The following is a 15,603-nucleotide window of genomic DNA, read 5'->3' on the forward strand; positions in this document are numbered from 1 at the left end:
GCTGCTGAGGGGAATAAGGCTCATAATAATGGCCGGAACGGAGCAAATGGAATGGCATCAAACACCTGAAAACCATGTGTTTTATGTATTTGATACTATTCCATTGATTCCACTCCAGTCATTACCACAAGCCCATTCTCCCCAATTAAGGTGCCACCAACCTCATGTGACTCATGCTGCTTACGCCAAATCCTGACTCTGTCATCAGCATGACGCAACAGGAACCAGGATTCATCGGACAAGGTGATGTTTTTCCACTCCTCGGTTGTCCAGTGTTGGTGATTGCGCGCCCACTGGAGCCGCTTCTTCTTGTTTTTAGCTGATAGGAGTGGAACCCAGTGTGGCCGCCTGCTGCAACAGCCCATCCGTGACAAAGACCAACGAGTTGTGCGTACCGAGATTCTGCACCACTGTTGTACTGTACTCTGCCGTTATCTGCCTGTTCTTGCTGATTCTTGCCATTCTCCTTCGACCTCTCATCAACTGGCTGTTTTCGTACCCAGGACTGCCGCTGACTGGATGTTTTTTGATTGTTGCACCATTCTTGGTAAACCCTTGACACTGTCGTGCGTGAAAATCCCAGGAGGCCGGCCTTTTCTGAGAACCAGCGCGCCTGGCACCCAAGATCATACCACGCTCAAAGTCGCTTAGGTCACTCGTTTTGCCCATTCCAACATTCAATCAAACAGTAACTGAATGCCTCGATGCCTGGCTCCCTGCTTTATCTAGCAAGCCACAGCCACTGTATGTAGGAACCTTATGTTTTAGGTTATTGTCCTGCTGAAAGGTGAATTTGTTCCCTAGTGTCTGTCGGAAAGCAGACTGAACCAGGTTTTCCTGTAGGATTTTGCCTGTGCTTAGCTCGATTACGTTTCTTTTTATTCTAAAAAAACTCCATAGTCCTTGCTGATGACAAACATACCCATAACATGATGCAGCCACCACCATGCTTGAAAATACTGTATGAAGAGTGGTACTTAGTGATGTGTTGTGTTGGATTTGCCCCAAACAAATGTATTCTGGACATAAAGTTAATTTCTTTACCAAATTTTTTGCAGTTTTACTTTTGGAATATTTGTATTATGTAAAAGCTTCCTTCGTTGCATTCTATCATTTACAGTACCTTGCAAAAGTATTCATCCCCCTTGGCATTTCTCCTATTTTGTTGCATTACAACCTGTAATTTAAAGGGATTTTTATTTGGATTTCATGTAATGGACATACACAAAATAGTCCAAATTGGTGAAGTGAAATTTTAAAAATAACTTGTTTCAAATAATTCTAAAAAAATTAATAATGGAAAAGTGGTGCATGCATATGTTTTCACCCCCTTTGCTATGAAGCCCCTAAATAAGATCTGGTGCAACCAATTACCTTCAGAAGTCACATAATTAGTTAAATAAAGTCCACCTGTGTGCAATCTAAGTGTCACATGATCTGTCACATGATCTCAGTATATATACACCTGTTCTGAAAGGCCCCAGAGTCTGCAACACCACTAAGCAAGGGGCACCACCAAGCAAGCAGCACCATGAAGACCAAGGAGCTCTCCAAACAGGTCAGGGACAAAGATGTGGAGAAATACAGATCAGGCTTGGGTTATAAAAAAATATCAGAAACTTTGAACATCCCACGGAGCACCATTAAATCCATTATAAAAAAATTGAAAGAATATGGCACCACAACAAACCTGCCAAGAGAGGGCCGCACACCAAAACTCATGGACCAGGCAAGGAGGGCATTAATCAGAGAGGCAACAAAGAGACCAAAGATAACCCTGAAGGAACTGCAAAGCTCCACAGCGGAGATTGGAGTTTCTGTCCATAGGACTACTTTAAGCCGTACACTCCACAGAGCTGGGCTTTACGGAAGAGTAGACAGAAAAAAGCCATTGCTTAAATAAAAAAATAAGCAAACACGTTTGGTGTTCGCCAAAAGCCATGTGGGAGACTCCCCAAACATATGGAAGAAGGTACTCTGGTCAGATGAGACTAAAATGTAGCTTTTTGGCCATCAAGGAAAACGCTATGTCTGGCGCAAACCCAACACCTCTCATCACCCTGAGAACACCATGCTGTGGGGAAGTTTTTCATCGGCAGGGACTGGGAAACTGGTCAGAATTGAAGGAATGATGGATGGCGCTAAATACAACTTCCAACAGGACAATGACCCTAACCATACTGCTAAAGCAACACTTGAGTGGTTTAAGGGGAAACATTTAAATGTCTTGGAATGGCCTAGTCAAAGCCCAGACCTCAATCCAATTGAGAATCTGTGGTATGACTTAAAGATTGCTGTTCACCAGCAGAACCCATCCAATTTGAAGGAGCTGGAGCAGTTTTGCCTTGAAGAATGGGCAAAAATCCCAGTGGCTAGATGTGCCAAGCTTATAGAGACATACCCCAAGACACTTGCAGCTGTAATTGCGGCAAAAGGTGGCTCTACAAAGTATTGACTTTGGGGGGGTGAATAGTTATGCACGCTCAAGTTTTGTTTTTTTGTCTTATTTCTTGTTTGTTTTACATTAAAAAATATTTAGCATCTTCAAAGTGATAGGCATGTTGTGTAAATCAAATGATTCAAACCCCCCAAAAATCCATTTTAATTCCTGGTTGTAAGGCAACAAAATAGGAAAAATGCCAAGGGGGGTGAATACTTTCACAAGCCACTGTAGGTTAGATTTGTGGAGTAACTACAATGTTGTTGATCCATCCTCAGTTTTCTCCTATCACAGCCATTCAACTCTGTAACTGATTTAAAGTCACCATTGGCCTCATGATGTGATGAGGTGGTGTGGAAGGAGTCAGGTGCAGGAGGGTAAATCACAGAAACACAGGCTTTAATCTGCAAAAAAACACAGTTTTACGCAGAAATGTGTCAAAAACACTCCAGGGCACAAAACAGGCACACTGGAAAATATAAGGCACACGGGAAATCTCCCGTCGATACAAAATACACGAGCTCCACCGAGCTTCACTGACCTCCACAAATAACAATCACCCACACAGACAAGGAAGCAGGGGGAACACTTATACAATGACTAATGAGGGAATAAGGACCAGGTGTGTGTGATTGAAGACAAGACAAATGGAGTGATGATAAATGGATCGGCAGTAGCTAGTAAGCCGGTGACGCCGAACGCCGAAACCTGCCCGAACAAGGAGGGGAGGCAGCCTCGGCGGAAGTCGTGACACATGATAAAATCCCTTAGCGGTTTCCTTCCTCTCTGGCAACTGAATAAAGAAGGACGGCTGTATCTTTGTAGTGACTGGGTGTATTGATACACCTTCCAAAGTGTAATTAAAAACTTCCCCATGCTTAAAAGGGATATAAATGTCTGCTTTTGTGGTTAAATATGTGTTTGAAATTCACTGGTCAAGTAATTCAAAAATCATGTTAAACACTATTATTGCGCACAGAGTGAGTCCATGCAACTTATTATGAGACTTGTTAAACACATTTGTACTCCTGAACTTATTTAGGCTTGCCATAGCAAAGGGGTTGAATACTTATTGAAATTGTAAACATTTCTAAAACATAATTCCACTTTGACATTATGGGGTATTATGTAGTCTCGTGTAGCTCAGTTGGTAGAGCATGGCGCTTGCAACGCCAGGGTTGTGGGTTCGATTCCCACGAGCGACCAGTATGAAAAAAAATATATTAAAAAAATATATGCACTCACTAACTGTAAGTCGCTCTGGATAAGAGTGGCTGCTAAATGACTAAAATGTATTGTTTGTAGGCCAGAGACACAAAATCTCAATTTAATCTATTTTAAATTCAAGCTGTAACACAACAAAATGTGGAATAGGTTCAAGGGGTGTGAACACTTTCTGAAGGCACAGGGCTGTGAATACTTTCTGAAGGCCCTGTATAGCCAAGGGGTGTGAATACTTGAATATTATTTGCAGTTGAAGCTTTACAGACCTGACTGTAGCTAACAGGCTGTTCTGTTACAGACTTGAGGAGCAGGCTACACCGAGACGTGGCTGTAGCTAACAGGTTCTTCTTCATCGTCTTCTCTGACGCCCTCTGCTGGATCCCCATCTTCCTGGTCAAAATACTGTCCCTGCTGCAGGTCGAGATACCAGGTAATCGTTGTTGGGGAAGCTACTCTGAAAATATAATTTACCAAGCTATCAATTAGTTTACACAGAAGTTAAGCTACACTAAAGCTACCCCTATGAAAAATATAGTTTACTTAACTAAAGTTCCTTTGAAAAAGTAGTTCACTTACATCCAAACGAATTAGTGAAAGATTATCATATGCAAATCTGAAATGTCATTGACTATGAATTGCAACAACAGATCACATTGGGGTCATATGTTATTAAAATGTGTAATTTAGCTTATTAACATCAGGCCTGAGGACCCCAGCAAAAATCTGCCTCACAGAGTTTTACAATTTTAATTTTCAGGACAACCAGGGCTACAAGTAGAACACAAAATAATCAGTTGCATTCATGAGCTTTATTGACCAATGTCAATTTTTTAAAAAATAATGTCCGCCAAGCAAAAACCTGATCAAAAATGTATTTAAAGAACGCTGTAAGTACAGAAATGGTTTGCTCAGTGGGAAATGAATATCCAACTAGTCAATGAGGTTGGAGGTTGGAGTTTGTGACGGCAAATATGTGAGTTTATTAATAAGTATAAATGATATAGTATGTCCTGGAATTTCCTATGATCTTCTATGTAGAATAACTCCTTACCTTCTAACTACTGTTGTGTGGTGTGTGAGTGTCATAGAAGGGTCATAATAGTTTGTAGCTGTTGTGTGGCGTGTTTCTGAGAGGAACCGCCCCCCCAGGCCCCTTGTCTCACAAACACCTGCTACTCATACAGACTAATGGTTGGTATCAATGGATGCAGAAGAAATATACGAATCCAATGGTACCAACCCAGAAGTCTGTTTTAAAAGGGGTTTGAAGTCCAAAAACGCACCAGCGTCACAGATGGACTGTAGGAATTGAACACAAAAACGATGTTTCAAGTGAGAATCAGGCAGGTCTGGTGCTGAAAAAGAAAGGAAGTTATTGTCTACTTCACCTATATTTCCTTTTGTTTTTGAGAAAAAAGCAGTGTGTAGTTCCAGTAGTTAGCTAAACCGCTACATGGCAAAAAAGTAATTAACTACTGAAAACACTACCTAGATTTGAACTTAGTTCAACTACCACCAAGCTAACGCAAAACGCAGTTAAATTACACTACATGTAGTTCACTACTCCCCAACACTGCAGGTAATACACAAGGACACACACACCCCCCACATGCACACACCTCTAACTCCCTCTCTCTCCCTCCCCCTCCAGGTACCATCTCATCCTGGGTGGTGATCTTTATATTACCCATCAACAGCGCCCTGAACCCTATCCTCTACACCCTGACTACCAGCTTCTTCAGAGAACAGGTAGTGGGTGCATCCCAAATGGCGCCCTATTTCCTGTATAGTGCACTACTTTTGATCAGGGCTTTGGTCATATAGACTTATTTTCTAAGATTGAGCTCCCGACTATTCCAGAAGAACAGAGAATCTCCTTAATGCCCCTATTACCAAGGAAGAGATCATGTTTTGCAATGAAAGAATCTATACAATGGTAGGGCCCCAGGAGCGGACGGGTTTTGTAATGAGTTCTATAAGGAGTCTCTGATCCTTGAGCCATCGCTTGATATGTTTAACCACTCATTTTCAAAATGACCGCCTCCCTCAAAACGCTGAGGGAAGCCAACATATCACTTATTCTCAAAAAGGGAAAATGCCCAGATTCTTGTCCCTCCCTTTTGAATGTGGATGGAAAATTGCTTTCTAAAATCCGAGCCACACGACTAGAGGACTCATTGCCACTATGTGTGAAAGGGGACCAAACTGGCTTCATTAAGGGTCGTAAGTCACGTAACAACGTCAGGCGGCTTCTTAATGTTATTCAAGCCTACCAAAGTAGTGCACTATGTAGGGAATAGGGTGCCATTTGGGATGTAGTCTCTAGTTTTTCTTTCAGTTTACCTGCCACCACTGGTAAATATTTACATTTTAGCAGACGCTCTTATCCAGAGCGACTTACAGTTAGTGAGTGCGTACATTTTTCATACTGGCCCCCCGTGGGAAACGAACCCACAACCCTGGCGTTGCAAGCGCCATGCTCTACCAACTGAGCTACAAGGGACCAATAATATAAATATAAATATATATATACAGTACCAGTCAAATGTTTGGACACACCTCCAGGGGTTTTCTTTATTTTTACTATTTTCTACATTGTAGAATAATAGTGAAGATGTCAAAACTATGAAATAACACATATGGAATCATGTAGTAACCAAAAAAAGTGTTAAACAAATCAAAATATATTTTATATTTGAGATTCTTCAAAGTAGCCACCCTTTGCCTTGATGACAGCTTTGCACACTCTTGGCATTCTCTTAGATGAGGGAGGACGATATTTTGTAATTTTATTTTTTATGGGCCTTATTTCTATTACAGACTGTCATTCATATTCCATTCACCCAGCTCAATGTAACATCCATAGGTATAGGCTACTACGTGATACTCCAAAATGTTCCCTGTACCCATCATGAGGTTGCTACAACCTAGCCTATGAATGAAAGTTTACAACGTAGGTGCATAGGTCGAGAGAATTTTGAGTAATCAAAGTGACAGACAGTAACAGATGCAATACCGCTTCGCACACCCTTGCCTGCATCTAGCTGATCTAGGGAGTAATCATTAGTCCAACAGTTGCAAATTAGAGTTTTATTGGACAAATTCAGGTATGTTTATCCCCATTTCGTTCCGTTTTCTTTAGGTAAGAAACTTTCTTCAACAGAATCGGCGGAATGAATATACCCCTGATCACAAGCAAACACAGTCCACTTTCGTAGCAGCCATATAAAAACAGCATGATCACGTTGCTCATTGTATATTTAATTCCTTCTCCCTTTTCCCTGCACTTGACTTCAGTGCACAGCATATCAGCTGTCTGTAACCAGGTGAAAAACCTTTCCCAGCCAAACCTTCATATCATGACTGCTTACCGCTACACACAGCCTACATCGTTGTCACGTCATAGTCAACATAGCTACTACAACTAACGCGTTAGTAAACCCGCTTTGAGGTTGCTACAACCTAGCCTACAAATGAAAATCTACAAAGTAGGTGCTTAGGTCGAGAGAAAAAATTTAGTAATCAAGGTGAGAGACCGTGACATTCAATACCGCCTTGCACACTCTTGCCTGCATCTAGCTGTTCTAGGGTGTAATCATTATTCTAACACTTGCAAATGAGAGTTTCTATTGGACAAATTCAGGTATGTTTATCCCTGTTTCGTTCCATTTAAGAAACGTTTTTCAACAGAATCACTGGAATGAATACACCGCTGATCATCCGCAAACACAGCTCACTTTCATAGCAGCCACATACAAACAGCATGATCACTTTGCTCATTGTATAATTCCTTCTCGCATATCCATTCGCTTGTGGACTTCAGTGCACAACACAAAAGCTGTCTGTGACCAGGCGAAAAAACCTTGCAACATAGCTACTAGAACTAACGCGTTAGTAAACCCACTAAAATCATGTAGGACAGTGTACAGCAAGTAATTTAGCAGTAACACCAGCAGGCACCGGTGGCAAAAAAATGTATAAAACCAAAAGCTTACCTTGACTTGGAAGAGTTCCAGTGTTGGATAGCCATAGCCAGCTAGCTAATATAGCATCCCTCTCTGTTTGAGCCGGGTGTTTGAGTAGGCTAAACTAGCGAGCTGCATTCGCTAGCTAAGTAAGTGAAAATGAAAAGTGAATAAATAAAACACAAGGAAATGTAGCTACAGTGAGGGGAAAAAAAGTATTTGATCCCCTTCTGATTTTGAACGTTTGCCCACTGACAAAGAAATGATCAGTCTACAATTTTAATGGTAGGTTTATTTGAACAGTGAGAGACAGAATAACAAACAAAAAATCCAGAAAAACGCATGTCAAAAATGTTATAAATTGATTTGCATTTTAATGAGGGAAATAAGTATTTGACCCCTCTGCAAAACATGACTTAGTACTTGGTGGCAAAACCCTTGTTGGCAATCACAGAGGTCAGAGACGTTTCTTGTAGTTGGCCACCAGGTTTGCACACATCTCAGGAGGGATTTTGTCCCACTCCTCTTTGCAGATCTTCTCCAAGTCATTAAGGTTTCGAGGCTGACATTTGGCAACTCGAACCTTCAGCTCCCACCACAGATTTTCTATGGGATTAAGGTCTGGAGACTGGCTAGGCCACTCCAGGACCTTAATGTGCTTCTTCTTGAGCCACTGCTTTGTTGCCTTGGCCGTGTGTTTTGGGTCATTGTCATGCTGGAATACCCATCCACAACCCATTTTCAATGCCCTGGCTGAGGGAAGGAGGTTCTCACCCAAGATTTGACGGTACATGGCCCCGTCCATCGTCCCTTTGTTGCGGTGAAGTTGTCCTGTCCCCTTAGCAGAAAAACACCCCCAAAGCACAATGTTTCCACCTCCATGTTTGACGGTGGGGATGGTGTTCTTGGGGTCATAGGCAGCATTCCTCCTCCTCCAAACATGGCGAGTTGAGTTGATGCCAAAGAGCTCCATTTTGGTCTCATCTGACCACAACACTTTCACCCAGTTCTCCTCTGAATCATTCAGATGTTCATTGGTAAACATCAGACGGGCATGTATATGTGCTTTCTTGAGCAGGGGGGACCTTGCGGGCGCTGCAGGATTTCAGTCCTTCACGGCGTAGTGTGTTACCAATTGTTTTCTTGGTGACTATGGTCCCAGCTGCCTTGAGATCATTGACAAGATCCTCCCGTGTAGTTCTGGGCTGATTCCTCACCGTTCTCATGATCATTGCAACTCCACGAGGTGAGATCTTGCATGGAGCCCCAGGCCGAGGGAGATTGACAGTTATTTTGTGTTTCTTCCATTTGCGAATAATCGCACCAACTGGTGTCACCTTCTCACCAAGCTGCTTGGCGATGGTCTTGTAGGTCTACAATCTTGTCCCTGACATCCTTGGAGAGCTCTTTGGTCTTGGCCATGGTGGAGAGTTTGGAATCTGATTGATTGATTGCTTCTGTGGACAGGTCTCTTTTATACAGGTAACAAACTGAGATTAGGAGCACTCCCTTTAAGAGTGTGCTCCTAATCTCAGCTCGTTACTTGTATAAAAGACACCTGGGAGCCAGAAATCTTTTTGATTGAGAGGGGGTCAAATACTTATTTCCCTCTTTAAAATGGATTTTTTTTGTTTGTTATTCTGTCTCTCACTGTTCAAATAAACCTATAATTAAAATTATAGACTGATCATTTCTTTGTCAGTGGGCAAACGTACAAAATCAGCAGGGGATCAAATACATTTTTTCCCTCACTGTAGCTCTCTCTCTCTCTCTCTCGCTTCTCCTTCATTTTGTAAGAACTGAATTTGTTCAAAACTATTCAACTATTATCTTTCTCTCTCTTTGAGTCAACTACTCACCACATTGTATGCACTGCAGTGCTAGCTAGCTGTAGCTTATGCTTTCAGTACTAGATTCATTCTCTGATCCTTTGATTGGGTGAACAACATGTCAGTTCATACAAGAGCTCTGATAGGTTGGAGGATGTCCTCCGGTAGTTGTCATAATTACTGTGTAAGTCAATGGAAGGGGTGAGAAGCAGGGCCTAAAATTAGCACCCGCCACCTACCAAATGCGGGTAGATTTTGGCATTGGCAGGTAAGATGTCTATTTCACCAGCTACGTTTGCGGGTGGTCAGGGCTCCACAGTGCAAGCATTTCACTAGCATTTGTGAATAAAAATAGTCAAGTATGATCACATTTATAGTAAAATAAATGCTGCAGTAGCTGTTTTCAAAGTATTTCTGCAACACTGCCTGGCTGGGGGCTGTGCGGACATAAAGAACTGAGTGAAAGATTCATTTTTAGAAGCGCTGCGCACAGGCATAAAAGTTGGTCTAATTTACTTGAAACAAAAGTCTACTGAAGTGAGACTTTGTCCTTGTGTTTCTTGGCTATTTACATTGTTTTGTTCACAAGCTAAGTTGTTTTTCTATGTTTGAGTTTCAACTGCTAGGGAAGAGAAGACAACGCTTCCACTAGTCAGACTCAATCTCACAGTAGAACCATGACTAGTCGCGTTACCAAGGTAACCTCCCGGCCTTAATTTGTGATATTTTGGTTAAGACTCAGGTCAGATTACTTCTTACTAGTAATACAGTGGCTTGCGAAAGTATTCAACCCCCTTGGCATTTTTCCTATTTTGTTGCCTTACAACCTGGAATTAAAATAGATTTTTTGGGGGGTTTGAATCATTTGATTTACACAACATGCCTACCACTTTGAAGATGCAAAATATTTTTTCTTGTGAAACAAACAATAAATAAGACCAAAAATAAATAAAAAATTTGAGCGTGCATAACTATTCACCCCCCTTAGATTGCACACAGGTGGACTTTATTTAACTAATTATGTGACTTCTGAAGGTAATTGGTTGCACCAGATCTTATTTAGGGGCTTCATAGCAAAGGGGGTGAATACATATGCACGCACCACTTTTCCGTTATTTATTTTTTGAAACAAGTCATCATTTTCATTTCACTTCACCAATTTTGACTATTTTGTGTATGTCCATTACATGAAATCCAATTAAAAATCCCTTTAAATTACAGGTTGTAATGCAACAAAATAGGAAAAGCGCGAAGGGGGATGAATACTTTTGCAAGGCACTGTACATGTATTGTTTTAGAAACATTACAGAGCATGCTCATCCGTTTCTGTTTTGTTTTAGTCTACTTGGTTGTTGGTGTAATTTTAGATAAAAATCATAATATTTTGGCTGGTAAAAAATCTGATTGGCTGGTAGATTTTTTTATTTACTTGCCACAGTGGTTGGTGGACCAAAAAGTTAATTGTATGCCCTGGTGAGAACCATGAGCCTCCTAGGTTTTGAAATTGAAATGTCAATGGACCCAGAGGATGGAAACTAGCTGTCCTCTGGCTACACCATGGGCTACCACAGAGAGTGATGTTAAGGCTACTACAGACCATTGCAAAACAGTGTGTTTTAATCAACTATTTGGTGACTTGAATATATTTAGTATAGTTTTATCTAAAAATGAAAGTATTTCACTGTAAGGTCTACTACACCTGTTGTATTTGGCGCATGTGACAATGAAAATTTGATTTGATTTGATTTGAAATCCCCATCAAAGCGAAGCTCTGTTATGGAAGGTCACAACGTTGGAGATGATGACTTGTCTTAGAAGTATTTTAGAAGTAACTCAACTTCATTCTCTGCATCTCTGCATGTCCCCGATGTTGTAAAGGATCAAATTAGACAGTCCTCTGTCCCTATATTCTACCTGGTGTACTACTGATGAAACCATTTACAGTTTTGTGCAGTAGTATTTACCGATTGCAACTTTTTCTCTTCTGTTAAAAACAACGTTTTGATATTCCGTAAACAAAACATTTGACAGTGAATTTTTTTTTATTAATTGATGACAATTGTATTTAAAGTTTAGCAAAAGTGAATCTTAAGATACGAACTCCAGGTACAAAACAAGACAATTATCAGGCAATCTGCAAATGTATTTGAGCATTTGATCATTTTTGTTTTGCCATAGGTACTGTTAGGTTCTAGATTTCTGTTACGAACTCCAGGCGGACACCAAAAAACGCTAAAACTAGATTTATTACACCCGACTGAATGCTTCAGCTGAGAACATGCATTCAGTACAGTGCAGTGTCCATTTATACCCTTAGCTCTCACCCCCTCCCTTCCACAAAGATGTGTTTCAGTACTTTTCCATCATCCAGTATTTATCTGTGCTCCTCTGAGCATATCACAGGTCTTCTCATCAGTCAGAAGAGGCCTTGAGTTGTGGGGAGTACACATTCCTATAGTCCACTGCAGTCCACTACATAATTGCACTTTATCATACACAAAGAGCTTAAACCTAACACTACTTTCAATCTCTATGGATGTATAAAAACCATCTATTCATACTAAGAGCATATCATTATATAAAACAGTAAAGATATACAGTCGTATGAAAAAGTTTGGGCACCCCTGACAATCTCCATGATTTCCATTTATAAATAATTGGGTGTTTTGGATCAGCAATTTCATTTTGATCTATCAAATAAGTGATGGACACAGTAATATTTCAGTAGTGAAATTAGGTTTATTGGATTAACAGAAAATGTGCAATATGCATCAAAATGAAATTAGACAGGTGCATAAATTTGGGCACCCCAACAGAAAAATCACATCAATATTTAGTAGAGCCTCCTTTTGCTGAAATAACAGCCTCTAGACGCTTCCTATAGCCTCTAATGAGTGTCTGGATTTTGGATGAAGGTATTTTGGACCATTCCTCCTTACAAAACATCTCCAGTTCAGTTAGGTTTGATGGTTGCCGAGCATGGACAGCACGCTTCAAATCATCCCACAGATTCTCAATGATATTCAGGTCTGGGGACTAGGATGGCCATTCCAGAACATTGTACTTGTTCCTCTGCATAAATGCCCGGGTAGATTTTGAGCAGTGTTTTGGGTCGTTGTCTTGTTGAAATATTCAGCCCCGGCGTAACTTAAACTTTGTGACTGATTCGTCAACATTATTCCCAAGAATCTGCTGATATTGAGTGGAATCCATGCGACCCTCAACTTTAACAAGATTCCCAGTACCGGCACTGGCCACACAGCCCCACAGCATGATGGAACCCCCACCAAATTTTACTGTGGGTAGCAAGTGTTTTTCTTGCAACGCTGTGTTCCTTTGCCGCCATGCATAACGCCCCTTGTTATGACCAAATAACTCAATCTTTGTTTCATCAGTCCACAGCACCTTATTCCAAAATGAAGCTGGCTTGTCCAAATGTGCGTTTGCATACCTCAAGCGACTCTGTTTGTGGTGTGTGTGCAGAAAAGGCTTCTTCCGCATCACTCTCCTGTACAGCTTCTCCTTGTGCAAAGTGCGCTGAATTGTTGAACGATGCACAGTGACACCATCTGCAGCAAGATTATGTTGTAGGTCTTTGGAGGTGGTCTGTGGGCTGTTTTTGACCGTTCTCACCATCCTTCGCTTTTGCCTCTCCGATATTTAACTTGGCCTGCCACTTCTGGCCTTAACAAGAACTGTGCCTGTGGTCTTCCATTTCCTCACTATGTTCCTCACAGTGGACACTGACAGCTTACATCTCTGCGATAGCTTTTTGTAGCCTTCCCCTAAACCATAATGTTGAACAATCTTTGTTTTCAGGTCATTTGAGAGTTGTTTTGAGGCCCCCATGTTGCCACTCTTCAGAGGAGAGTCAAAGAGAACAATAACTTGCAATTGGCCACCTTAAATACATTTTCTCATGATTGGATGCACTTGTCTATGAAGTTCAAGGCTTAATGAGCTCACCAAACCAATTGTGTGTTCCAATTAATCAGTGCTAAGTAGTTACAGGTATTCATATCAACAGAATGACAAGGGTGCCCAAATTTTTGCATAGCCTATTTTTCACATCTGATTTAATTTCATACAACTTAATATTGCTACACTAAAAATCTTTGTCTGGACAATACCCCAGTACTCAGCTTTTATTAGAAAATGAATGGCATGCCACTGTGATCATTTTCTGTGACGACAGAGTAAATTATAATGCAGCCTCAGAGGGGTGCCCAAACTTTTTCATACAACTGTAAAACAGTCAAAAACTGTAAAACAGTCATTTACAATCTGTCAGCCCTAACCCATAACATGATTATTACTACTGACATGCTAATTAACAAGGTGCTCGGGGAATAATGGTCTCCAACAGTACGTTTAACCACAGAAAAACTGCAACCAGGTAAGTCATTGAGAACACATTCTCTTTCACAATAACGACCTGAGAATGTATGTGAAATGATTTATTTAAAATGTGTATTTATTTCTTCTGTCATATGTTTAACAATAACAGGTGGAGGTACTGCTGTGTCGCTGGCAGAGAAGGTCGGCCATGAAGAAGAACAGGAAGAGCCTGACCTCCTCTACTATACATGGAGGCCTCACGGAATACATTCTATCACCCCCCAGTCTACCTACTGATATGGACCCTCGCTATGGGTGAGAGAGGAGAGGATCCTGACTGTGGGTAGAAAAGGGGCGAGAGGAGAGGATCCTGACTGTGGGTAGAAAGGGGGAGAGAGGGGAGTAGAGGAAGGGCAGTATTAATTTTACCGCCCCCTGAATCCCACTGACTGAGATATGAATGCATCTCTCCACCTAGAGAAGGAGAGGATATATTTTACCGCCCCCTGAATCCCACTGACTGAGATATGAAGGCATCTCTCCACCTAGAGAAGGAGAGGATATATTTTACCGCCCCCTGAATCCCACTGACTGAGATATGAAGGCATCTCTCCACCTAGAGAAGGAGAGGAGATATTTTACCGCCCCCTGAATCCCACTGACTGAGATATGAAGGCATCTCTCCACCTAGAGGAGAGGATATATTTTACCGCCCCCTGAATCCCACTGACTTAGATATGAAGGCATCTCTCCACCTAGAGAAGGAGAGGATATATTTTACCGCCCCCTGAATCCCACTGACTGAGATATGAAGGCATCTCTCCACCTAGAGGAGAGGATATATTTTACCGCCCCCTGAATCCCACTGACTGAGATATGAAGGCATCTCTCCACCTAGAGAAGGAGAGGATATATTTTACCGCCCCCTGAATCCCACTGACTGAGATATGAAGGCATCTCTCCACCTAGAGAAGGAGAGGATATATTTTACCGCCCCCTGAATCCCACTGACTGAGATATGAAGGCATCTCTCCACCTAGAGAAGGAGAGGATATAGCTTACCTCCATCCACCTCTCCACCTCTACCCTGGGAGTAAGAGTATCTATTGCTCCTCTCTCGACACCTCCCTGCGTCTCCAGCCAGTGGGCTAGAGTACTACTCCATAATGAACCATTCATTTAATACCATTAAGACCAGGACCCTGGAGAGGGCTGTTTGAGACTATTACTGCTGCAAATTCATTGCTCTTTGGGGACAATATTGATTTGTGCTCAAAGCTCCAAGCTCTTCACTGTACACTATGGGAGAAACTCCCCTCATCCACTACAGTACTTACCATGTAAAGGAAAGGGAAAGGGGGATACCTAGTCAGTTGTACAACTGAATGCATTCAACTGAAATGTGTCTTCTAGCAGGGTTGGGGTCAATTCTAATGGAAGATAGTCAATTCAGGAAGTGATTTGAATTTAAACTTCAATCAATTGAAAAAAAACGTTTGAAATAAATAGCTTTTACTTATAGTTTCTTGAGAAGTTATTGAAAATATATGGCCTTTTTCGATTATTGGGATTGGAATTTCAGTTTACTTCCTGAAATGACTACCTTCAATTCGAATTCACCCCAACCATGCTATGTTGCACCAATAACTGCTGGGACTGGGAGGATGTATGACCTGTTTACATATGGACTCTGTTTGTTTGTTTGTTTGTTTGTTTGTTTGTTTGTACATAAACAATTGAACTGTGTGTTTGTTTAATAATCTAGCTCCCTTGGTTGTGTGTGTCACAAATGGCACCTTGTTCCCTT

At 41.4% G+C, this 15,603-nt stretch overlaps 1 protein-coding gene across 1 annotated transcript in view; it reads left to right on the forward strand.

The window, feature by feature from the left end:
- The window catches only part of LOC121541353 (relaxin receptor 2-like), a 178,376-nt gene extending 163,163 nt beyond the window's left edge, over positions 1-15,213 (forward strand). The window contains 4 exon segments of the mRNA XM_045207960.1: positions 3,963-4,094; positions 5,316-5,413; positions 13,966-14,036; positions 14,038-15,213. Of these exon segments, the coding sequence (XP_045063895.1) occupies positions 3,963-4,094; positions 5,316-5,413; positions 13,966-14,036; positions 14,038-14,143 (407 nt within the window). The 3' untranslated portion in view covers positions 14,144-15,213.
- The last annotated feature ends 390 nt before the right edge of the window (positions 15,214-15,603 follow it).

Source organism: Coregonus clupeaformis, chromosome 27 (genome assembly GCF_020615455.1).
Source record: "Coregonus clupeaformis isolate EN_2021a chromosome 27, ASM2061545v1, whole genome shotgun sequence".
In the NCBI taxonomy this organism is placed as follows: Eukaryota; Metazoa; Chordata; class Actinopteri; order Salmoniformes; family Salmonidae; genus Coregonus; species Coregonus clupeaformis.